Source organism: Dysidea avara, chromosome 1 (assembly GCF_963678975.1).
Source record: "Dysidea avara chromosome 1, odDysAvar1.4, whole genome shotgun sequence".
NCBI classification, from domain to species: Eukaryota; Metazoa; Porifera; class Demospongiae; order Dictyoceratida; family Dysideidae; genus Dysidea; species Dysidea avara.
The window spans coordinates 63,461,240-63,485,107 of record NC_089272.1 but is presented as its reverse complement, the minus strand read 5'-3'; the positions used below and the strand labels follow the sequence as shown (position 1 = coordinate 63,485,107).

At 38.5% G+C, this 23,868-nt stretch overlaps 2 protein-coding genes and 1 long non-coding RNA gene across 6 annotated transcripts; 2 read left to right on the top strand and 1 right to left on the bottom strand.

Moving 5' to 3' along the window:
• On the top strand, nucleotides 1–1,565 carry LOC136240602 (uncharacterized). Its single transcript, XM_066031618.1, has 2 exons — nucleotides 1–111; nucleotides 569–1,565. Exons 1-2 carry the CDS (start codon nucleotides 65–67, stop codon nucleotides 1,413–1,415), a joined length of 894 nt encoding a protein of 297 aa, XP_065887690.1. The 5' UTR covers nucleotides 1–64; the 3' UTR covers nucleotides 1,416–1,565.
• Nucleotides 1,566–7,283: 5,718 nt separating this feature from the next.
• LOC136240588 (uncharacterized) lies at nucleotides 7,284–10,234 on the bottom strand. 4 transcript variants are annotated; one of them, XR_010693900.1, is made up of 8 exons: nucleotides 9,945–10,233; nucleotides 9,788–9,899; nucleotides 9,639–9,739; nucleotides 9,350–9,589; nucleotides 9,267–9,288; nucleotides 9,153–9,214; nucleotides 8,367–9,096; nucleotides 7,284–7,501 (listed from the first exon to the last, which is right to left on the bottom strand). It is a non-coding gene; the product is annotated as an uncharacterized lncRNA (long non-coding RNA). The 4 variants fall into 4 exon arrangements; XR_010693901.1 differs by lacking the exon at nucleotides 7,284–7,501 and having other exon boundaries at nucleotides 8,557–8,571; nucleotides 8,637–9,096; nucleotides 9,945–10,230; XR_010693903.1 differs by lacking the exon at nucleotides 7,284–7,501 and having other exon boundaries at nucleotides 8,710–9,096; nucleotides 9,945–10,011; nucleotides 10,061–10,234.
• Nucleotides 10,235–13,887: 3,653 nt separating this feature from the next.
• Nucleotides 13,888–20,692, top strand: LOC136251591 (uncharacterized). The gene is made up of 2 exons (XM_066044053.1): nucleotides 13,888–13,957; nucleotides 19,791–20,692. The coding sequence occupies exons 1-2, from the start codon at nucleotides 13,911–13,913 to the stop codon at nucleotides 20,638–20,640; spliced, it is 897 nt and encodes a 298-aa protein (XP_065900125.1). The 5' UTR covers nucleotides 13,888–13,910; the 3' UTR covers nucleotides 20,641–20,692.
• The last annotated feature ends 3,176 nt before the right edge of the window (nucleotides 20,693–23,868 follow it).

Genomic DNA, 23,868 nt, shown 5'->3' with positions numbered 1-23,868 from the left:
TTATAAATACTACACCATCACATTAACAAACCCAGCAGGCAGTGCTAGTAGTGGCAGAAGGGATATGGCAGGTCTCACTTCTATAGATGTAACCATAGATGAGCCAATTGAGTAAGCTGGTATCTGTACAGTTATATTGTATTGTGTACGTGAGCAATGAATTTGTCATGGTTCCCTTTTATAATGTAATTTACAGTAGACATACATAAGTATTCTGTTTTTAGCATAACACATAACATAGAGTTGCTGGTCATAGACAAGAGTTCACACTATTAGTTATGAAGGAGAAAATCAAGTTGCCAGTATAGCAATCTTATCTACAAGTTCACATGTGATCATCACATGTACACCTGTCCTCTACCAAGTGTTAGTGGGGGGTACTATTATTAACTCTTGCCTCTGCTAATGACAGAGAAGTGGTGATAGGTGATACATTTAGGCAACTAGTACTAATATTCTATATGTACGAACATACATAAAAAAGATTTATTCATGTTTTGACAAAATCTTAAACACCTACATACAAATGTATCACTGTGTGTTTGCTACTGTGTGTTTGCTACTGTAGCTTCACAAAGAGAAAGCCAGAACTATTTTATAGCAGAGTATTTATTGAAACACGAGATGTCAGTGGTTCATCACCACATTTCATCCCAACAATATTTCACGCCACTCACTACCAAGAAATGATCAGCATATGTCAGGGAAAGGAAGCCATCTTTAAAGGGAATCCAAAGCATTGGCGACCATCATCAGAATACTCTCCCTCCCCCAGTGCAAGCTATTACATTGGTGCTGATAATACTACTACTGAGAAATGGATACCTCCTGATGATACTGAGTGTTTACCGGGACCTCTAGTCTGGTTTGGAACAGAAAGAAAAACTGGTACTGCTTACGGTCCATGTGTGTTTGAGTTCAAATTTACATCAGTCCTGGAAGCTTATCAGAAATGTAGGGGTATCAACAGTCAACAACTTTGCTACCGAGCAGCCGGTACACTGGTCTACCGACAAGAAGTCAGCCATGTTGTATTAGTGTGTTCTACCAGTGACAACTGCTACAAAACATTTCCACTGATACAAGGAAACAACACAAAGTATTTTAAACCTCCAAATGACAAGGAAACTGACCGGCAGAAATTGGCATCAATGTTGATCAACAAATATCCTCAACGTTTCAATGAGAATGATAAAGACTGCCCTAGACATGATCATGTCATTTTAGCATTTTATTTGCCCACCAACACTCAACTTGTTTTACCCAATCAACCATTCATGTCTGAGTTACAGATAATGCCTCACAGCTATTGTATGAAGAACAAGCTGGATGGAGGTGATCAATGCTGTGATCCCGCAGATCATGAGACTATAGAAGAAGCAATTGCTACCAAATGGGACAAGCATAGGAAATAAACTGAGTAACATGTAATGCACTTTTAGCGTGGAGTTTGGCAACCAAATGTTTCAAACGTAACGTGCGTATTAGTTTTTGTTTTAAGGTGTGAACAAAGCATGCATATACAGTACAATGTAATAATATGAGGTGTGTGTAGTTACAAAATAATTTTCTATCAATCTTTATGGGGGTACATAGAATGGATGTTTGGCTTTACTTATGGGATCAAAACATGTTGTACCCAAAAGAGCTTCACTATGCCTAGGAGCTTGTAAGTAGCCATGTACAATAAAGATGCAGTTATAACTATAGTGCTAAGCAAGCAATGGAGAAATTCACAACCACAACAGAAAGCAAGCTAAACTGTTCTCAGAATTTATATATTGTATGTAAATCTCACAACCATCACTGGATCATACAGACTGTAGACTTATATGCACTTGGCAAGACTCGCCAAGTTGCTTAGAGATCAAACCACTACCTGGTCTGAGATTTCTGAGGTAGTTTTGAAGTGGAGTTTCTGATCCCCCGCTATACACAGGCGGGCTTTCTGTGACATACACATATATCGGAGTATAACATTTGGAACATAGCGCAACTTCAGTTGGGTGCTAAACTATTCATATTTGGTTGTGATCCTAGCAACACAAAAGTGACTTCCAACATTATAAACAACTGAACGTCTGTACATATAGTGTAGTAGCTATGTACTGTACCTTTAATGGAATCCAGTTTGATGCCTTTACTACTGCTACATTGCTTACAACACCTTCAATCCTTCACTAATAATTATTGTAGTATCTTCCTGTTGGACCACCTGAATCAGGATATCCATGGTAACTGTGCTGTGACCTTTCTGTACAGAGACTTAATTTATAACCATCCATTTAGATAAAACACACAATGTAGCTACCTGGGGTTTAAAATATGATGCCGAACACCAAAGTGTACAGAAGCGTTCCGATCACCCTTCTGATGTCTTTGCTCTAGCTCAGTCTGGCGATGGAGCGATCTTGTTGAAGCAACTGCAAGCATTGTAAATGATAAAAAAACAACATCACAGGGCACAGCTGAATGGAAACCAATACGCGCCAGCCGCTTATCGATTGTAATTGTAATTGTAATTGTAATTTTTAAGCAGGGAGTCCACTCAGTAAAACTGATTTTCAGTGGAGCCCTGAACAAACATACAATAGACACATACAATAACTAATAATATACAACAAAAAAAAACAAACAAACATATACATACACAACTAAGGATACATAGACAAAATTACACAGGAATTAAGAATTAAGATAATAATTACGAAATGACGACAAAGTGGCAGCCCCAGTAACAGTGGACTTAAGGATGGATACTCAAACGTGATGTTTTCTTACGTCACGACGGTGAACGAATGTATTGTAGCATAGATAATAGAGTAAAGGGATAGGAAACGCAAGCGATTTCCGGTTTGATTTCCGTTACGCGTGACTTGAAAGGACAAGACAGTTTTGTGAGAATTAGTGTTCTAAGCAGCGTAAATAGTAATCCAACAGACTACAGTAAGTATTTAGGCCTATGTGAGAGATTTTGGCGAGAGAATTCAGACCGTAGATTTTGTAACAAAGCGTATCGCATTAACCGTGATTGTTACACGCTGTCACACTTTCGCTCATCGTACCTTCATGCCTCTTCCATACCGCTTCTTTTATAGCCGGTTCCACTTTCGAATCTTGTGGTAAGCTAGGCGTGTCACCAACACAGTCTTTTACCGTTGCGTTGTACTGCAAGGTGGTTAAAACTTTTGGTTAAAAATGGAAGATACTTAGTCGTTTCTTCAAGCAACAGTTCCTGTTTTGCTCCGATATTTCCTCTGGTTCCCTCTGTTAAATGGTAAGGAATAGGTTTATCACAGTTAAAAGGATAGAATATATTTACGAAGAAAGTAAAGTGGTTTAAAGTAATTTTTGGGCCGTTTTTTTCACTTTCAATCTCCTTTACTTTTGCGTATAACTTCCTTGAGGGTTGGTACCATCCTAATTCCCTCGATTACTTACTTGAGTTCACTGTAGCGAAGTTTCACAGTCGTTGGTTACAAAATTCTGTCGTTACAACAATTTGTTTCTCTTTGATACAAGCGCAGCAAGCGTAACGAGTATGTTCGTGACGTACTACACGGAATTCCAATAGAAATGTACGTATTTTGTGACGTCACGTCATTGCGTTTCCTATCCCTTTACTCTATTATCTATGATTGTAGGTATGCATAGAAAGTGCGAATCACCAAAACTAGACCAGTTACGCGAGTTTCTCCAGAGCGATTGATTCCTTTATGTGTATAACAGAATAACTGGCAGGAGAAGCCCCATCCGTAGTTTATGTGGCAAGTTAGAGTCCGAGCCGCATTTGCTACCTGTACTTTTGTATGGGATTCACGATAGTCGTTCACCGTCAAAAATTCTTGGGCACGCCGCAAATCTTGTTATATTGATCATTTTTCGTTCAAATTATTAATAGCGCATATCCTCTATTGAAATAGGCTATCAGTGGTATAAGTTGTGAGTGGTAAACTAAAGTGTAGGATGCTAGGAGACTAAAGAACGGTCTAAACTTGCAAGTTGAGAAAAATTAAGTGCTAAAAATGGATGAAATTCGTAATAACAAAAGTTGCCCCTAGCAATGAGAATTTTACAATAGTTGTAGGGGCATAGATAGTATATACTTCGGTACATAGTATATAACATCTATGGTAGGGGTAAATGTCTATACGGTAGGGGTAAATGTCTACGGTAGGGGTAAATGTCATGAGATATAACATTTTAAAGCTTGTTGTTTTTCCATACATTGTATATGAGAGGGGGAAACAGTTGCCTCTTCTAGGAAATCACATAAATAATGTGTGGGAAAACAACAAATTCAATTAATGCCATTACATTATTTGTAGGTATGAATAACTTCTCCAAATTTTAGAGTATATCCATTCACTGCCGGACTGGACTACTGGACTGGATTACTGGACTGGACTACTGGGCTCAAGTTTTTTTTTCTTGCCTTTTATCACCAGACTTAACCACAAAAGGTGTTTTAGAAATTGATACCATTCACCGACATAAAACATGTACTAAAACTTGTACTTTTATCACAAAAACTGCACTAAAGCCTAAGTACAGTTTGTTATCGAAAATAATTTGCCTACTGCTAGCAATGTTTCAAGCACTGTGTACTGTTAACACTACTATGCACCCGTCTGTCTTCTCTATAGCCTTCTTGTAAAATAGCACACAATAATAATTTTACCATGCAATTATGTTATGTAACATAGAAATCACCTATAACCTTTCAGCGGTCTGCACATTCACTCTAGCTTTGCCGGCTCTTTGGTTTATAATGTTTGTAAATAGCAACGAGTGGGTAGTGTTACAAAGAATTGCTTCTCATTGTGCACACTTTCAAACAGGAAGTAAGGTTACACATATTTGCAAAAAATACAGTAACTGTAACAAGAGTTCAAACCAAAGTTATACCACTAAATAAACCACCAAAACTAGCACCTTTTTCAAACACATATCTTTAAACAGGCTGTAGGACCAGGTGTCCTACAGACCTTCAGCTCTTGTGCTTAAATAAATTTAAAATAATAGACTATGTACAGTTAATATACTACCCTATGTAATCACTTTTAATGGTTGAAAGGGGTTTTGTGGTCAAAAAAATGTGTTTGAGCAAATTGTATATGCAAGTCCAGTAGTCCAGTCCAGTAATCTAGTCCAGTGAATGGATACACCCCCAGATTTTAATGATGTTAAGATCATGAAATCTGACATTTTGAAATTTGTGGTTTTCCCACACATTATCCATGGCTGTTACCTTCTCCCATAGATATATAATTTAAGGGAAAATTGCAAACTTTAAAATGTCATATCTCATAACCAAGAGTTCACTAAAAAACAATTGTGAACTATATGTTATCATTTAAAAACTGGAGACGTTACTTTTGACATTCACACCTGCAAATTAACATAAAATTCAGGTTGCTAGGGGAAAATTCATCTATTAATGTGGCAGGGGTTTCCAGACACTGTGCAGTAAAATTAGGTGTACCTGACATTGCTCGGACTGATTTAACTAATGAGCATTCTTTTTCCATACTTCTCTGATTGTGAGCTCTTAATTAATAGTTCATGTTTGAGTTAGTGGATGCTCAACCAATTTTACAATGTCCCCCTCCCAATGAATGTGAAAATTGTGTAGTTGTTCCATGTACGATAAAATCTCTCCCTTGGTTGTGTAAGTTGTACTGTGTTTTCACAATAATATATATGCCAACGTCCTCATGATCACCAATGTTGATGTTGAAGGATAATTATTTCACATGCTGTCCCAGGTGCAGAGGAGACACCTTTATTTAGGGGGGGAGGGGCTGGGAGATGACATGTCTTAGCCAATCTAAGGGAGTTTGGGACATTTTGAGAATTACATTAAGAGATATTAGCATCCAGTGGACCTATAATGGACCAGATCTCAATCATTTCTCTAAAAGTACTTCCAGATTCAACCTGTGGTCATTTAAAACTAGCTTTTTGGCCACTCCTTTTAAGTCCCTGCACTGGTTAACAGCTTCATGGCATGTAGTTCACCATAAGCTGATGTTGAGTCATTATAGACAGATCAAGACTATATACGTATATATTTGCATGAGTCACTATAAAAATGTTCTTACAACTGACAGCAGAGCAAAATCCCTGCACTGGTTAACAGCTTCATGGCATGTAGTTCACCATAAGCTGATGCTGAGTCACTATAGACAGATCAAGACTATATACATATATATTTGCATGAGTCACTATAAAAATGTTCTTACAACTGACAGCAGAGCAAAATCACTTCAAGACTTCAAGATCTCAGTGTCACCTCACAAAGATATTCCATATAACTGACTGGCAACATCAACAGGGCCAGAGCCCAGAGATTTTGAGTGTGCAATGGAGGTCATAGTCATGCATGCTACTAGCTATTTATTGATCTGATGTGATTTTTAGATTATGTACTTCCATGTGATATGCAACTGTATGTGCTAAGCACACACGCATGCCAAGCTAAGGGGGTCTGGGGGCATACTTCTCCAGAGAAATTTTTGAAAAGATAGATCATGCTCTGAAATGGCATCTGGAAAGCTATGCAAAGCCCCTTTCTCCTTTTTGTAACATCAAGGTAACTCTGTCCAATGGTCTTTGTAACATCCTGGTAATTTTGTACTACAGTACCAATTAATTCATTTCTAATTTTACTTTTAAACTTTCAGTGAAAGCTTAGTTCTTTGAGATGCAGAAGCCATTGGGATTGCTAATGCATGTATGACATTCATGATCAATTAGCCAATTGTAGTACCACCTAGGTGACTCACTGAAACTTGTGATTTGAGGAAAATTAACACAGATGTAAATCATGTAATGGTTTAGAACAGTGGCTATATATTATACCAAACGCTCTATTAGAGTATTTTAACGACTGGTAATTCTATTAGAATATATTATGATGACTGCTCTATTAGAGTATCTTGGTCTTTTTACAAATTCAAGTAGCTGAAAAGTGGTCCAGCCAATGCCAGACCGTGAGCATCAATACAAATTCAAATACACCTAACTATTACATGGCTAACTCAAAAGCCTGATGTTTACAACTGACCTGCCCAAGTTGTGTGATGAGGTTACTGACATATGACACCTAAAAATCCTTCATACGATGTATGTACAATGGTACAGTGGATATTCTACCTCCTAAACAATAGCCACAAAACTTTGAGCCCAAGGTCATGATAGTTCACTGTACAACACAATTTCCACCAATCATTATAAGAACTACACAATACAGCTCACACGATACTTGACTGTAAACACTCTTAATATAGATTGCTTTTATATTATTACAATAATCATGTACAATAATTGATCATTTTAAAAAACTCCCACATCATATGAGGTTCATCACTACTCAATGTGTCGGTCGAGTAGTAGTTTAGGCACTATGTTCATTGCTTGTAGTTCTTGTATCAACAACTTGAAGGCATATGGAACCTTGATGGAGGACACTTCACGAGATGACTTGCAAAACTGGCACCTATAGAGATATAAGTACATTATCATACACATACAGTGGGACTTCCATTATCCAAACACCTGTGTACCTCATCAGTACATTATTAAATGTGTTTTGGATAAGTAACGCTCATTAATTTGTATACATATCTCAACTGAATGCTCATAACATACAGGTGATGACAAAACATGGTAATAAAATAGTCCCTTCAGCTTACTCTGAGTGTTTGGTTTATGGAGATTAGAGGTCTGTCACATCTACACCAGTGACTACTAGCAAGGCTGCTCACATACATTCACTATGGCTAAGGTTATCGTGTACACTAGTGATCGGCGATATTGACATTTTGCTATACGATTATTGTCATGAACAAATATCACGATTATCGTCCACTCAATCTTGTGATGAAAAACACTAAACACATCATGAATTGTTAACTGAATGATTAATTACATTGAAAATTTACAAATATTTCTCTGATTACCACGATTATTGCACGATAATTGCCAATTTCGATTATCACTAGTCAATGAAAAGTACAGGATGTCGATTATTGCCAATAAAATAATCACGATAATTGAATAATTTCCCATCCATAATGTACACTTATATATAATATGCTGGAGATGATTTTGTTAGGAACTCAAGCTTCACTCATGAACAAATGCTAAACAAGCATTAAAGCTCTCAAGGAGTAAATCATTTCTGGTTGTTCAATAAAAATTTCAGCATGTAACTAATTAATTTCAGCATGTAACTAATTAACGGTAAGACACAAACAAATGTTTTAAGCCGCCAGAGTTACTTTAGCTTCATTTTCTACTTAATTTTGAAAAAGGTGGGTCAGTCAGGTCCGAACTACTCAAGTTGATATGCAGGGCCTAACCTAGTTTCTATGTCATGTGTAGTTTCTAATTTCGTCCCTTAATGATTTTAGTGGCTAACCACAGCATCCAGTGGTTGTGTAGTAGCAGACAACAGAGTAATTGTAACCTTTTCTGGTCAAGTGCAATGTGCAACTGGTTTATTGTCTCTGAAGAGAAGCTTAGCTACATTTTGCTGTGATCTTACTAAAACAGAGATCTGTAGGGCTGAAACAAATATTATTACAAAATTATACTCATTAGTGCTCAAACAGTAAACTCAATGTACACACCTTTCTTTGACATTGTAGCTAACCACAAACAGGTTTGTGTAGGTTTGACAAAAATGTAGTAATAAACAAACAATATGTAAGAGGCTGTAATACACTTTTACAAGAAAAATAAAACAGATTTTGTGTGTGTAAAACAGAGTTGCATAAGTAGAAGAGCTGGGGCCACTGTTGCACTATTTAGAAGATAAGTGGCCTGCTTATATTCAGATAAAAAACTTCTTCAGCCTCAAAAGAGAAAAAAACCAAATTATAACAGCTCAAAATCTGTTATTCAGCATTGGTGTTCCTGCAAGTGAGCCAAACAACATGTATTTTATTTCACATTCACCACAGCTGACTATCGTCTTCTGTTCCCATTTAGTCAATTTGTCATTTTAATCCTTTTCTCATCACTTCGCCACACATGTACACAGTTTTTACAGCCAGCATTTTGTTTTTGAAGTTACATTCCCAAAAAACTCTAAAATTTTCAACAAATGAAATAATACTGTTTGTATGAATTTGGGCTGATAGTACCTGTAGTGACTTCCAAACACTCCTGCACTGATTTAATATACAAGGGATGGTATGTTCAACTTCTGCTAGCAAAATAAAGCAATGGTATTTTTTTATTAAAGTGCACACACTTACACTTCATCTGTATTTTCATGTACTTCACAGAGGGAACAAAATCAAGTTATAACACCAATGCTGCAAATATCAAACAATCTTACATCAGATGAAGTAAGCCCAGAAGAAGACTTGGACCCGTTGCTGCTAGTGGAAGATTCATTAATACCACCATCACCATCTTCACTATCACTGCTGATTTGGATGAGGAATTGCTCTAGAAGTTCTTCATTACCCAAGTCTCATCCAAATACACAACTGGTCTTCCTTCAGTTCTGTTGCACCTCGTTCGTCTTTAATATTTATGATGCTGATGGACTGTGCAGGGCTGCTCATAGCATACCCTGCATATACGTGTAGTGACATTAAAGCACAAACAGTTTCAATTCTAACCTCTTGTCATTAATCGTCTTGTACTTAAATCCCATATCACTCAACACTCTTTAAAGCAATGTTCTATCCCCAGAGAAAACACCATCATTCTTAAGTTTGGCCTAAGACGGAGTACGTGACAAAGTTCCAGGTTTCAAAATTTAACTTACCAAAATCTTTGAGAGCGATAGATTTCCTTCCTTCCGTACAATGAATGGATCTTGTCTGACAGTATCTGGGTCAAAACTGTCTGCATCAACATGGACTCGTGAACATTTGTACCTGACGATTACAATTGAGCGGGCTTGTGCAAAGTGCATTTTGTACTTTTTTCTTGGCGTAAATAAACCACCTTTCTTGCGGTGCTCCATTCTAATAGATGTCCTTGAAATCCCTGCGTGGCGTAATGTATGCCAAAACCCAGCAAAGAAGGCATTACATACAATACCGGTGGCCTTCGAGATTCTCTCCGTGATGTTGATAAAAATTTTACATTTCTTCGCTTCTTGCTTAAAGTACTCCCATAGTTTCATAAGTAGATACTTCGTTTGGCTGTTTAACTTCTTTCCAAGGGGGGTTCGCTCCGCACTCGCTGACGGTGCACTGTGCGCGCCCGTACGAATAAATGCGTCATAAACATAATGTAGCCTTTGATCTTGTATGGCTTCTTAATCAACAACCCAGGATTCCGTTCAACGCGAACGTACTATAGCAACGCCAACGCGTGCTATTTAAATAATTCGAACTTTACACCATTATTGTTGGTACAGTAGCTGGTGTGTTTCTAGTACACACTAACTCTAAATTGTGTTTAAATTGTATGCTTGGACCCTTACAAAGGTACATTAATTCTGCTGAAGCCTAATAAAGTTAGACGCAATGTTTGGGGTTTTGTACAGGGTGTTTAATATTTGGGACTTACAGCTGTACTTTATAGACCAATACAACAAGGTGACCTTGTCAATGAGGCTATGGATTTTTCAATGAGGCTGTGACTTTATCCAATTTGAATGTTAGTGATAGTAGCTAAGTGGAATCGTTGTAATTTCCTTATCACTAATGTTCACAATAATCGTTTCTGTTATACTGTATATATTCATTTTATACCTACATTCATATATTATACAATGTAGGTGAACCAGTGTTTGGCATTAGCAGTAGAAGCTACTGTGGAAGATGGCAAGTCCCCAATTTATAGATTGGACCATATGGGAGCCATTTCGGTAAGGCAGTGTGTTTGTAGTAGCTATAATGTACAGTTGTATGTACTGTATGTTTACAATGTGACCAAATTTTGGAAAATCAACCATATGGATGCATTTGACACCTAAAATATTTAATGACCAAATAACAAGCTTTATAGTTCAAATCTACTTGTTAATGATTGTAAGACATTCTCAATACCTTAAATTACTAGAAATATTTTTAAAACTATATTCCCTGCTTATAGTAGCAGCCGACTAAACATGAAAATTCACACGTGCCCATATGGGTGATTTTCCAAAATTCAGTCAAGCCTGTATAGACATGTTTAACAAAAATGTACTGCATGAACAAATACCAGTTATTTTTGTAGGGGAATAGAAATGTGATGTCAACTGAAACTTATCAATCAATGGGTGATTTGAGAACTAAAACCATTAATAAATCCAAGCATGGTAAATAAATCACCCTCGTGCATCCATATGTATGCCCCATACTGTAGTAATAATAATATAGAGCTAGAGCAAACATTTTCAAAGTGTTTCTGAGCACTGCAATACTACATCAAGTAATCACTACTTGAAATACAAACCCTATACTGGCCTGTGGTCATACTTTATCAATACTTGGGATTTGCTGAAACAGAATAACGGGGTGACTTTTCTTTACAGCTGGTTTATGAACATGAAATTCAAATTACCTTCTGAAACACTTACTTTAACGATGAACTGGCAACTGGTACAGTACATGTGTCTGTCAGCTCCAGTGTTTCCTATACCCATAATACATATTAGCATCATAAAAATGTTATGGCATAAATTTAAACTCATTTAGGGAGTATATTACCTGCACATGAAAGTACATTATGTAATGATTACAAACATGATACAGACCTTTCCCCCAGCAACTTGTGCCACTACTGAATCTATGAAAATGTCCTGACATAATTTTCCAACTATTTGGTTACAAAATTCTATTTGAAATCTTGTCCAAAACAGTTTCATTGTACACAAATACGCAAATTATTGTCAATTCAACAGGGTCTATATGTTGTACATTATTGCATATTATATTACATTATTCTCTAGCCCAAGCAGAAGCTGGAATTATTCTATCCCAATGCATTTGTTACAATTGAAGACATTGTTGGCTCACAATATCACACCATACCGAAAATATTTCATGCCACCCACTATCAAGAGATGATCAGCATATGTCAAGGAGAGATCGCCATCTTTAAAGGGAAACCAAAGCAATGGCGTTCATACTCATTAAATGGTGCAAGCTATCTCATTGACCTGATGACAGCAGCACGAAGATGGATACATCCATTTGACACTTCATGTTTACCAGGCCCCTTGTTGTGGTTTGGAACAACACAATCGGGAATATCTCAACCAGGAATAGCCAACAATATCTATGGCCCATGTGTATTTGAATTTCAATTCACAGCAGTCCTTGAAGCCTATCAGAAATGTAGGGGTATCAACAGTCAACAACTTTGCTATCGAGCAGCTGGTACACTGGTCTACCAAAGAGAAGTCAGCCATATTGTATTGGTGTGCTCCACAGGTGATGAAAGCTACCAAATATTTCCACTGATACAAGAAAACAACACAAAGTTCTTTATACCTCCAGACAACCAGAAAGCCAGTCCAGCATACATGTTGATTAATCAATACCAACCAGGTTGGAGAGGCTTTCACAAAGATCGTACCAGACATCATCATGTCATCATTGCATTTCACTTGCCCAGAAGGGCACAACTGGTTATACCTAATCAACCATATGTCTCTGAGTTACACATAATGAACCACAACTATTGCGTGAAGAGTAGGGGCAATTGCTGTTTCACTGTAGACAACGAGATCATGGAAAATGTTAAATGGGAATGGTACAGGAAACAATCCTCGTAAACTGAACACTATATAATACATAGTGACAGAGATTATATTAATGCTAATTAGTAAGTATAACGTATCTACCAGAATTTGCCAAATCTTGTAATCATAAAGTTTATTGTACATACAGTACACATGTTTTTATGTCACTGTATACAATATGAATTATCAAGAGGTACATACATACCATGACTAGTTGGTTGGTTAACATTTTGGTGTAGCAATAACACGTTATATACATAGTTACCTACTTAGAGTGGTGGCCTAAAATGGACTGACAATAGGACCTCATGAACATTATGTGTGAAAGTTCTATTACAAAAAGTGTTGAGATAAGTAATTTGTTTGGATAATAAAAAGTCAATGAATTTGATAAGTGAATTCATTAGTCAGTGAGCAGTCTATTCATTTTATCACTTAAATACATGCATCAGTTGATAAAATACTCTAATAGAACAGTCAATTGTACTGACAGTATAGCACACAGCTACATGTGTGTAGCTTAAATTAGATCATTCAAGGGGGTATTGTGGTAGAGAAGAAATATTGTACAGGGAATCTCACAATACAGTATGGAAGTGATTACACAGTTAAGTATGATCTCTAAGGGAAAAGTTAAATATCTAATTTCCTTAAGGATTAACCACATAACAGCTGGTTAGGTTTGGGGTTTCCCTTTTACTACTGCCTCACTGCTAATGCACAATCACAGTTCTAAACCATGTTATAGCCACACTTGTTGTCTCCAGTTGGTTGTGTTTACTATTAGCAGTGGCTTTTAGACTTGGGGGATGATATTGAAACATTTTATGACAAATCATGATTCACATTAATATCATGATATTTCTATAATGTACCAACAAGAAGAGATAAAAATTCTTCTCGCTGAGAAAAACATAGTAGCTACTGAACTGAAGTATCTACATAGTATAATATTGCCACTGCAGTTATGCCTTAGTAGCAGTAGCAGTTGCTAACATTGTGTCCACAGTCTCTAACATAGACCAGCAGGCCTGAGAAGGCAGCTGGAGTGATGATGGTAAACACATGTAACACTAGATTTTGTGTAGTTTAGTACATAATAATTATCATTCAGCTCCTTATATGGCATATATGATTAGCACCATTTTGTGATCAGGTGATACATAGATATATCCAGTAATTGGTCAAGCCTAGTGGTAGTAGGGATATGGCAGGCTCCTTTTCTCTAGATGTAACCATAGATGAGCCAATAGAGTAAGGTGATATCTGTACAGTGAAGTATTGTTGTACACATGTGTGGTATGTGGGACTAAACTGAGTCTTATATTATTTTCAAATCAGGACAAATATATATTTGGCTCCATGTATTTTGAATTCTGTAGCACAATTTGTGGTACACATATATTCTGTTTTCAGTATGATGTAAGGTTGCTGGCAAGAGTTTATACAAGGGAGTGTCACTCCAATAGCCACTGCACTATGATCTCAGTGTAGCCATGTGTAATAACTGCGAGTTAAGTAGGTAGCCAGAGCGCACACGTTCAAGACTTCACAGTTAAACTCAATATCATAGTAAAGTACAGAATGAAATGGTACAAACATACAGGGCTATTTATACAAGTTACAAGGTAAAGTACAAAACTAACAAAGAACATTTATTAACTACAACACTTTAACAATACTGAGACAGATGGTTAACCTATGGGAGACTAAGCATATTCACAAAGTGTTATACATGAATAGGTGAATAGATACAACAGCCAAAATAAACAAGTCAATGCAATTACAGTATGAAGTGAAAGGTCAGTGAACAAGGCCAATTTTACATGATGGACAATGGTCAAGCTATTTTCCTAGCATGGTCAACGCTGCACAAGTAAGTAGTACACAATAATATCGTGAAAATAAACAGAACTGGGTCAATGGACCAAATTTTTGGCAAAAGTCCACAATTGAAAATTGATCTTGACTGCAGTCGCAGATCATAGTACAGTGCCTATTGGAGTGACACCTTCTTATTCATATGCAGTATCAAGCAGTCTATACAAAACCATTTGATCACTCTACAGATAGAGGAAGTGGTGATAGGTGATGATTGGTGTTAATAAGGTGAAGCCTTTGTTCTAAGGGAAGGCTGAGACACTTACAATATTGCTGCTATTGTACAGGGGGGTAGGTCATGATGTTATAATGTGTATGATCTTTGATCTTACGTAAATGAATTGAGTCCACTGATAATTACATGCTGCAAAACTTAATGGACCGGCTTCTTACACAAGTGTAAGAAAAAATTAGGAATTTTCCATATGAGTAGGGACTGCAGCAATAAAAAGCACTGAAACAAGCCGCTGAGACAAAACACAACTGAATGATTGCATTTTAATCCCTACTTTAACCATACATCATAGCAGGCTAAAGTAGGGATTAAAATGCAATCATTCAGTTGTGTTTTGTCTCAGCGGCTTGTTGTTTCAGTGCTTTTTATTGCTGCAGTCCCTACTCATATGGAAAATTCCTAATTTTTTCTTACACTTGTTTGTGTACTTTTTTTGTAAACTTTATTGAATAACAGTATTTAGTAATTCATAAATAACCTGTAATTCCTGAAATACGCAGTTAAACGTTCCTAAGGATGCGTATTTTTAACAAACTGCTTTAAACAACACATTACCCACAGAAGTATCTTTTCAACTGTTTTATAGTGTGTCTACAGTAATATTTTCCACTAATTCTCTCAACAAAGCCTCAGGGCTGCTCTTACTTTTAGTTCGCATAAGTACGGGTCACGCCCACTTTCTATACGATGAGGTACATGAGCCTATGAGGCCTACTACGGTGTTTTCAGTTGTAGTACACCTGAAAAGTGCTCTGGGAAAGCTACCCATAAAGTCTATAGAGAGGCGCTATATACACCCAGTTTTTAAACTCGGAAAAGAAACCATCTTCGAGCCAAGCAAACACTCTAATCCTTACGCATGTATTTTCTCAACCGGTGATCTTGAACAGGCAACAGCATATCCCGAGGTGTATCCCAACATTAAAATCATGTGCTTGCTACAATTATGCTACACGTTTATTCCAATAGGCTGGGAAAACTTGATTAATTGTTTCTCATCCCTGCCCGCATCCCTTTTTACCCCACCGCCTCTAATTTCATTATTGCTGTTATCAATCACGTGCACACACATTTTGATGCTAAGAAGGCTGGCTATCATTTCACAGCACAGTAAATGTCACTTGCACCTCAGAAATGGTGGTAAAACGTAAGTACTAGTTCGTAACGTAAGTACTAGTTCTTAAAAAGGCTTTAGCTAACCTCTATAGTAACAGAAAGCTTGATTTGGAGTATTTTCTTTAATAATGAATAATGAAAAATGACCTCCCGCCCGCATGGAAATTCAAATTTTTGTGGATGAGAAACAAGTAATCAAGTTTGTCTGGCCATATGTTGGGGCGCTGTGGTGTGTGTGCTTTGATGGAAACCATACCCATGAGAGATGGCCACGATAAAGAAGGATCAAAGATAAAACAGTAAGACAGTAGTGCACACATTGTAGGTATTTAACATTGTGAAAGGTTTTTTCGCCACAAAATCCGAAGCATTTCTGCCAAAGAAGCAAGGCTGTAGCTGTAGCCACTTTTCCACTATGCTTTACTGAATGCATCAGGCAGGCAGGCAGGCAGGCAGGCAGGCAGGCAGGCAGGCAGGCAGGCAGGCAGGCAGGCAGGCAGGCAGGCAGGCAGGCAGGCAGGCAGGCAGGCAGGCAGGCAGGCAGGCAGGCAGGCAGGCAGGCAGGCAGGCAGGCAGGCAGGCAGGCAGGCAGGCAGGCAGGCAGGCAGGCAGGCAGGCAGGCAGGCAGGCAGGCAGGCAGGCAGGCAGGCAGGCAGGCAGGCAGGCAGGCAGGCAGGCAGGCAGGCAGGCAGGCAGGCAGGCAGGCAGGCAGGCAGGCAGGCAGGCAGGCAGGCAGGCAGGCAGGCAGGCAGGCAGGCAGGCAGGCAGGCAGGCAGGCAGGCAGGCAGGCAGGCAGGCAGGCAGGCAGGCAGGCAGGCAGGCAGGCAGGCAGGCAGGCAGGCAGGCAGGCAGGCAGGCAGGCAGGCAGGCAGGCAGGCAGGCAGGCAGGCAGGCAGGCAGGCAGGCAGGCAGGCAGGCAGGCAGGCAGGCAGGCAGGCAGGCAGGCAGGCAGGCAGGCAGGCAGGCAGGCAGGCAGGCAGGCAGGCAGGCAGGCAGGCAGGCAGGCAGGCAGGCAGGCAGGCAGGCAGGCAGGCAGGCAGGCAGGCAGGCAGGCAGGCAGGCAGGCAGGCAGGCAGGCAGGCAGGCAGGCAGGCAGGCAGGCAGGCAGGCAGGCAGGCAGGCAGGCAGGCAGGCAGGCAGGCAGGCAGGCAGGCAGGCAGTAGAAAATTCGCTAAAATAATATTTAAAATTTTTTTTGTCGGAAACGTTTTGGGTCGTTCTGAAGACACATTTGGGCTTGTTTATACCTGACCATTTTTAAAATTTTATTAACACTTTACAGTGACCAGCACTGAAGGTCTACAGCAACATGACCAATACTGTGAAGTGGCCATGAAGGATTTCTGAAGATGATTTTCGGTAGATTTTTCTTCGTGGACCACTCCCACACCTTCATCATCCCTACTATACAGTACTATTGTACTGTATGATAATTGTAGATGCCGAAGTTGATTGAATTTACTACTAGCGATTAAGAATACAGCAAACAATAATACGTATACAGGTACCCGAAAATAAGGTTAGCATTTATTCTAAATAACGGCTTATTGCAATCACCATAGTTTCGCTGGGATTAGGTAGGGCTAGTTACTTGAAATGATTTCTATACTAATGACTTACTATTTCTGACAATAAATATAGCGTTAAACAGTGTTGGGCAAGTTACTTTGTAAAAGTAACTAGTTACATATTACATATTACTTGCAACTGAACTATTTAGTTACAGTTACATATTACCCATAAAATAAAGTAACTATAATAATATTACATATTATATTACTTTGTGTCCACAGCCTTAAGCTGTCACGTGTGAAACTACCACTTTATCACGTGACATGATTGCGTTGTTGGACAATGTGCACATCTTGGTTATAAGTAAGAAGCTGGTGAATAAGCTTCATTCAGTAGGCTTCATTACTTCGTTGTGGCTAGGCATTACTCAGTGGATTACTAACGAGATTAGTAACTTCGTTACTTGTAGTAATAATATTATGTAATATTAGACTCGTTACAGTAACTATATTACTTAGGTAATGCGTTACATTTGTAAGTAAAGTAACTTGAGTTATATTACCCGTTTTTATAGCGTATTTCGTTATATTACTTAGTTACCACAAAAGTAATAATATTACTTAGACTCTATTTAGGCTGTTTTGGGTGGGTAATAAATCTCGTATATTCCACCTTGTTTTCTAATATACTCCACGCCTTCAGGCACAATATAACATATGCTCAAAATCTAGGTTTATCCAATCGCTGTGCATTGTTCACGTGCAGTGATTTAATGAGCGCTATTATTTTGTCACGTGAGGACGCATAGTTGCCATGATGCTAATATTATCGCAAGAAAACCAGCCGGTTTTGCTGAGCCTACAGCAGAAACAGCCGTGGATGAGGTAAGTATTCTGAGTGTAATGTGAAATAGAGTCTAAAGCAGTTATACGGGCACAATGTGGAGTCTTATGAAATTTATAAACCCTCAGGCCCTTAGTAGCGCCCTCGCTTCGCTCGTGCGCTACAGCCCGGGCCTTCGGGTATATAAATTTCATAGACTCCACATTGTGCCCGTATAACTATTATGTAACTCGTTACTCCCAACACTGGCGCTAAACTTCATGGTTTACTGGAACAAAACTCTATGGCAAAATGTATAGTACACATATGTCACGCAATTATTGTCACAGTGATGTCATGACCTACCCCCCTGGTTATTACATGCCTGGTGTGCACACACAGGGTACACACACACACAGGGTACACACACACACACACACACACACACACACACACACACACACACACACACACACACACACACACACACACACACATTAGAGAATGGTACGTATAGAATGCTTTGATCATTGAGAGATAATGAGGTCTTTATGATGCACTAAAAGACCTGCCAGCAGGTTCTTCAAATGGTTAAAAACCTGCTAGCAGAAAAGACCTCAAGCATTGCAAATCTTGTTTTCAATCATTGATTTGCTATGCTCTAGCTCTCAAGCATATTAGTCTGTGGTGGGTGAAATCATGCATCCAAGCCAACATGAGTTTGACCACTCCATTACTTTAAGCATGCCCAAAGCAATTTGATTATGGAAAATACTGTTTAACATTGTAGCTACATTTGTCAAGATGAACAGAAAAGTCCAGTGAGTGATATCACAGAAAATTATATTTAGTGCCCGTCTGTTTTCTAGAGTGTTTTAAGCATGTTTCATCTTCAATTAATCTATTACATTAATTCACCTGTTCTCTACACTGCTGTGATGCCATGCATGTGCAATGGCAGCAACTGGTTGTCGAGACAATTATCTTCACTAGTGTATAATCGATCAAAGCAGCGATGAAATGCTAGCTTCGATTTATCTTCAGCTCTTTGACAAAAATATGTTCCATCTTCTCTATTCATGTTAAGATTGTGTGATGATTTTAAAATGACATCTATGTATAACTCCACCTATACGCCCATACAAAATGCTTTCATTAATTTTTGTAAGTCGATTAGAGACCATGCCCTCGGACCTTTGTGTTTTAAAAACCTCGGCTTCGCCTTGGTTTTTAAATCAATGAAAAGTCTCATGCTAGGTCTCTAAAACATTTCCACTGATATTAAGCCACCAAATGACTTGCAAGCCTGCAAAATAGACAGTTGATGGAATATCCTAAACATTTCAATGAGTATAATATTATCACGTCATTAACTTGAGAACATGCAGAAGTATTATAAACTCTCGATAATTATTAGGAGTTACATTTTTGTATTTGGACTAGACTACAAACACTTAAGTATATGCATGCATGCACGTATCATTATGTGGTTTAAACATTCTATTGTACGTACTACTTTAGCTTCACAAAGAGAAAGCCAGAACTGTTCTATAGTAGTGTACTTATTGAAACACGAGATATCATTGGTTCATCATTATCCTTCATTCCAACAATATTTCACGCCACTCACTACCAAGATATGATCAGCATATGTCAGGGAAAGGAGGCCATCTTTAAAGGGAATCCAAAGCAATGGCGACCATCATCAGAATGCTCTCCCTCCCCCAATGCAAGCTATTACATAGGTCCTGATAGCACTACTGAGAAATGGATACCTCCTGACGATACTGAGTGTTTACCGGGACCTCTAGTCTGGTTTGGAACAGAAAGAAAAACTGGCAAAACTGATAATGTTTATGGTCCATGTGTGTTCGAGTTTAAATTTACATTAGTCTTGGAAGCTTATCAGAAATGTAGGGGTATCAACAGTCAACAACTTTGCTACCGAGCAGCTGGTACACTGGTCTACCAAAAAGAAATCAGCCATGTTGTATTAGTGTGTTCTACAAGTGACAACTACTACCAGACATTTCCACTGATACAAGGAAACAACACAAAGTATTTTAAGCCACCAAATTACCAGAAAACTGGCCTGCAGAAATTGGCATCAATGGTGATCAACAAATATCCTCAACGTTTCAATGAGAATGATAAAGACTGTACTAGACATGATCATGTCATTTTAGCATTTTATTTGCCCAACAACACTCGACTTGTTTTACCCAATCAACCTTGCATCTCTGAGTTACAGAAGATACCCCACTACTATTGTATGAGGAACAAGCTGGATGGAGGTGAATGCTGTAATCGCAAAGATGACAAGACTATAGAAGAAGCAATTGCTACCAAATGGGACGAGCACAGGAAATAAACTGAGTAACATGTAATGCACTTTTAGTGTGGAGTTCAGCAACTAAATGTTTCAAAACGTAACATGTGTATTACTTTTGTTTTAAGGTGCAGGGGCGGATCAAGGGGGGGGTTCAAAGCATGTGGAACCCCCCTTTTGAAAGAGCCTCTCTTACTCAAGATACTCTAATAGAGCAGTCAAATCGAGATACTCTAATAGAGCAGTCACAGTAGTCTTTTGAGGAGCAGTGTAGCAATGTATTTAGTTATAAATAAGGAAATATAATTGGTGAGGGCATCTTTGGTGAGTGTCAGCTATTGTCAGCAGGTGATGACTTTTTTTTTGTTCTTCAACTTACAGCTAGGCTGAAGTTGCAATTCCAAAGTGGAACCCCCCTTTTAAAAGTCTGGATCCACCCCTGAGGTGTGAGCAAAACATTATGGTGTTATATTATGCATACACTGTACAATGTAATAATCTGAGGTGTGTGTAGTTACAAAATAATTTTCTATCAATCTTTATGGAGGTACATAGACATTTGTAATGCATCTTTATTGTACATGGCTACTTACAAGTTCCTAGGCATAGTGAAGCTCTTTTTGGGTACAACATGTTTTGATCCCATAAATAAAGCCATGCAGTTGTAACTATAGTGCTAATCAAGCAATGGAGAAATCCACAACCACAACGGAAAGCAAGCTAAACTGTTCTCAGAATTTATATGTAATAGTTATACCACGGCCGCAAGGGATTTTACTGATATATACACCCAAAGCCCGAGGGCTGCGGGTGTATATGTCAGTAAAATCCCAAGCAGCCATTGTATAAGTGATATATATCACTTGGGGTGCACTCACCTAATAGGTGAAAGAACTAATGAGAACTCATCCCATTTGTTTTATACAGTAGCATCTGAAGATCGATCGTGGTTTTAATAGTGTGGGCTAATAGCCATCAAAACGTTGTCCATACGTTAAAACGTCATTAATACGTTACTATGCTTTAACACACAATGTTAGAAAACTTGCGATTGTGGGATGGAGTTTACTTCGCTATTGGGACAGTAAGTTATTATCTAATCCAAGCTGTAAAAAAAGAGTGTGGCCCTCAAAAAGGCTATGGTGAAAAAAGATGTGAGATCCAAGGTGGTGGCCAAGAAATGGCTGTGATGGTAGGTTAATGGTAAAAATTTTAATAACAACAATTCAGGTAAATCTTGGTGCCGCTTGGTCTTGGTACAAAATTCACCTGAATTGTCGTTATTAAAATTTTTACCATTAACCTACCATCACAGCCATTTCTTGGCCGCCACCTTGGATTTCACATCTTTTTCACCATAGCCTTTTTGAGGGCCGCACTCTTTTTTTATAGCATGGCTGTTTTGGATTAGATTTCACTTCTTTTAGTATTTATATACCCCAAAGCTGGCCTATGGCCAGCTTTGGGGCTTTTTTAACCTATCTTTTTTTTCTTTTCCACAGGAAGAAGAAAAGATGAAGCAGATGAATACTTTAAATATTTCTGATTTTATCAATAAATGTACAAATTATATATATATATATATATAATGCATATATTTATTACAGAACTCTACATGGTGGTTTTTTTGTAACTGAACACTCCACAAGGTGAGTCCTTCTAGCTGATCTCTCTACAGGGTGAATTGTTTGTAACTGAACTATCTACAAGGTAACTTCTTCTAGTTGATCTCTCTACAAGATGATTTGTTTGTAACTGAACTCTCTACAAGGTAACTTCTTCTAGCTGATGTCTCTACAGGGTCACTAGTTAGTAGCTAAACTCTCTACAAGGTGACTTCTTCTAGCTGACCTTTCTACAGGGTAATTTGTTTGTAGCTGAACTCTCTACAGGTGATTTGTTTGCAGCTGAACTCTCTACATGATGGTTTATTTGTAGCTGAACTCTCTACAGGTGATTTGTTTGCAGCTGAACTCTCTACATGATGGTTTATTTGTAGCTGAACTCTGTACAGGGCAATTTCTTCTAGCTGATCCCTCTACAGGGCGATTTGTTTGTAGCTGAACTCTCTACATGGTGGTTTATTTGTAGCTGAACTCTCTACAAGGTGAGTTCTTCTAGCTGAACTACATAATTGAACTCCCTACAAGGTAGCTTCTTCTAGATAATCTCTCTACAGGATGAATTGTTTGTAGCTTATCTCTATACAGGTTACTAGTTTCTAGCAGATCTGTTGAATTCTTTTCAGGGTGACTGCTCTATTAGAGTATCTCGATCTCACACTTGCTACACCAAGTTTGATTTTGTGTTATAACTCCGTGGCTTCAAGTCTGATTCTTCTACACCATTGAAGATCCTTTCTAAAATGATTACTCCATCTGTACAGTGAATTTCAAAGCATTACCCCAAGCGGTTTTTCTGGTGGGCGTGGAAAGTAGTCGTTTTTTTTTATTAGTTAATCTCGATTGCATAATTGTAACACACTCTTGGTTTTTTCGTTCTATCTTCCTGGTTTTTAGCTCGATTTCTTTCAAACCACAAAAGGTTTGAGGTTCAATAGTTAACCTATTCACCCACTGATTTTCAGCTTCTTCCCATACGCGGTTTACCCTGTAGGCGTGACAACATATTGGTGTTATTTTTCGTGAATAATCGCTAATAACTCTTTGCCTGTTTATCGTATTCCAGTAAAGTTGGTACAGAGATGTGCCTTTATACCCCCCTTCTGTGTGCCAAATTTCTAGGCAATCGGATATTGCGTTCGCGTTTTATAGCGGTTTTTGTAAGTGTGCGAAAAGAGGAAGAAAAATAAGAAAAAACAAAGTGGATATAGTACCGGCACCGGTTACGAATGTGAACGGTTATTTTACCGGCATAAGTCCATCATTTGCTGGACTATCAAACAAACCAGTTGTGTCTAGGCGAGCTAGAGTTGGTACACGTCCAATATGCCCCGAGCATTTGACTTTAGGGCACGCGTCTAGTAGTTGCCCTGAGCATTCAACTTTAGGGCACGCGTCTAGTAGGTTGCCCCGAGCATTCAACTTTAGGGGACGCGAAAAGTAGTTTCTTAGCTAGGGTCCGCAACGCGAAAAGTTGATATCCTCCAATCGACTATCTAACTATTGTCATGTGTTAGGCTAAGTGTAACTTGAACAACACCAGCGTGGCAGCCAAGTTTGTCACTTTCTTCCGGTAGAAAACGATACAAATGTCTTAAAATCACGCGATTTTTCGTTGCAGCAGTTCGTAGGGTTCTCCGTATGCCAC